At 49.1% G+C, this 2,342-nt stretch overlaps 1 protein-coding gene across 1 annotated transcript in view; it reads left to right on the top strand.

The window, feature by feature from the left end:
* Window positions 1-2,342, top strand: part of INPP5D (inositol polyphosphate-5-phosphatase D) — a 131,123-nt gene that overhangs the window by 108,458 nt on the left and 20,323 nt on the right. The window contains exon 18 of the mRNA XM_027118170.1: window positions 235-316. Coding sequence (XP_026973971.1) covers window positions 235-316 — 82 coding nt within the window. The remainder of the gene's footprint in view (window positions 1-234; window positions 317-2,342) is intronic.

Below are 2,342 nucleotides of genomic sequence, written 5' to 3'. Positions count from 1 at the left end.
AAAAAAAAAAAAAAAAAAAAAAAACAGGAGTCCAGGTGTCTGAAAGTGTGGGGCGTGGCCGTGGAGCCAGGACTTAAGGCAGGCGGAAAGGGTTTAAAGCCACCTCTGGGGAAATCCTACAAAAACCAGCAGCAGATGAATCCAGGATTACAGATGCAATGCCTCGATCTCTTCTTTTACGGTGTATCTTTTAAAGTAGCAGGCATTTTACAAAGCTTTGACTTTGACTTGCAGATGAAGTACAACTTGCCCTCCTGGTGTGACCGAGTCCTCTGGAAGTCTTACCCTCTGGTGCACGTGGTGTGTCAGTCCTACGGTGAGTGGCAAGTTGAGAGGTTTGACTGCCCTAAACTGAAGGACTCCAGTCTGTCCATCTGTAAAATGGGAGAACTCCCTGCATTCCCCAGTCAGGTGACCTTAAAAAGGTGATGCATCCTGTCCCATCTTGGGCTGCAACAGAATGAATATCTTCTGGTTTGGGAAACATTTGAATTATGGAGCACTTTTTAAAATAAATCTAGATTTATTTTTTTGAAAAGAGCCTGTTAGGTTTGAACCATATAAAAGTGGTGTTTTCATAGATCAGAAATCGTTAACTATTGGCAATTCATATGGTTCAACCGAATGCATATCATGACTACACACAAGTGTTTGGGGGAGATTTAAAGATAAACCGGGGTAAATTGATGACAAAGACACAAGATGCAATATTAAAATAAATAATTATGGAAAAGTTATCCAGCCCCGTTTCACCCCCGCAGATTGGAGGTTTTGCTGCTGCCCAGTGGCCACCTTCCTGGCTCCCACCCTCTGTGGGGACCCTCAAATCCCCACGTTCAATTCAGGTCCCATAAAGTTGAACTGGTTTCCATTCCTTTCTTTTGTGCATGCCTTCTGCTGCCCAGAAGGGACCACAGCAGCTACGCTGGGCTAGTTTAAGGCGCGCACCCTTCAGTCCCCCGGCCTCTGAGCTCTGTGCCCAGGAGGGACTCCACTCCCCTTTAGATGCGTGGAAGGGCAACCCACTCCCACAGCCAAGGAACTGTTCTGCTTCAAAACCTACAAAGGCCCACATCCCACCCTCTGCACTCAGCCTTCTCACTTGTATGTCCCCTCCTCATACCCCATCCACACCCGCACTCTCCAGGCCTGTGACCCTTCCTGCCACCGGCCATCACCCCCGTCCTCTCTCAGTGCTGCCTCTGTCCCTCGTCCTGCAGCTCCACGAGTCCTGCCAATTCTGCAGTCGAGTCTGCCTTCCAGCCACCCTCTGCAGAAATTCAGGAGAAAGTGGTGGCTTGTGTCATTACTGCTTTTTGAGACTAAATCCGGTTTTCAAAACGACCCTATCATGGAGGTTTTTAGAAAGAAGGAGGGAGACTCATCTGCAAGTGGCATTGAGGAGCTAGGAGGACACAGCTGCTCCCTGTCTGGGCTGTGCATTAGCGAGGGGGAGGAAAGCCAGGCCTCACCTGGGAGGCTGCAGTGACTTCCAGGAAGGGCCAGGTTTGAAACATGAAGGGAAAGTTTGAAGAGGTAAGGAATTTTGCTAACAGTATTTCATGGAATGCTGGAGGAGGGTCTCATAAGTTGTGAGTGGGCAGAAAATTGGGAAAGAAAAGGGGGTGAATGTCCAGAGCTCAGGAAATGGGGGTAAACTTTGAGCTTGAGTCTCATGGTGGTGACATCAATAGCATGTATCAGTTATCTATTGCTGCGTAACAACTACCTTAATATTTGCATATCATCCAGCAGGCTAGTTCAGGCTGCTGCTTCCTGGTACTGGGATTCCCAGCTGACAGTCCCGGATGTGGAAGTACTTTTTAGGTCTCTGCTTGCCACACATTTACCAATGTCCTGTTGGTTAAAGGAAGTCACCTGGCCAAGCCCAGACTCACTGTGGGAGGGTGGACCCACAGGGCGTGGTTATAGGGAGGCCACCTAGGTAGGAGTCCACCTCCCAGGTTTCAGGCACAGTTACTGTAGTGCTAATGCTATCACGGTCAATAAACATCTAAAGTATTTTTAAGAACATTTTTTAAAACTCTGCTTGTCCACCCTTTAACTTCTCCTCTTCTGTTGCCACCACAAACTTGTAGCCCCTCACTCAGCCTGACCCCTGCTCCTCCGTCATCTCCCGCTTCACACAGCACCAGATCCTCACTGATTTCTTCCCGCCAATGGCCAAGCATGCTTTAGACTGCTGCTCCTCCTACACCTTGCCTCCTGTCTTGGGGAAAGGATGCCCTCCTCCTTGCCTGGATAAGCTTTTCACCTGGGCCCTTTGCTTCATGCTCTCTTTCTAGCCCAGTCTCAGCACCTCCACTGTCCCCAGTCCCAGC

This window comes from Aethalodelphis obliquidens, unplaced genomic scaffold (assembly GCF_003676395.1).
Source record: "Aethalodelphis obliquidens isolate GAN/ISIS:26980383/991018 unplaced genomic scaffold, ASM367639v1 scaffold2, whole genome shotgun sequence".
NCBI classification, from domain to species: Eukaryota; Metazoa; Chordata; class Mammalia; order Artiodactyla; family Delphinidae; genus Aethalodelphis; species Aethalodelphis obliquidens.
This window is presented reverse-complemented; position numbering and strand designations above follow the sequence as displayed.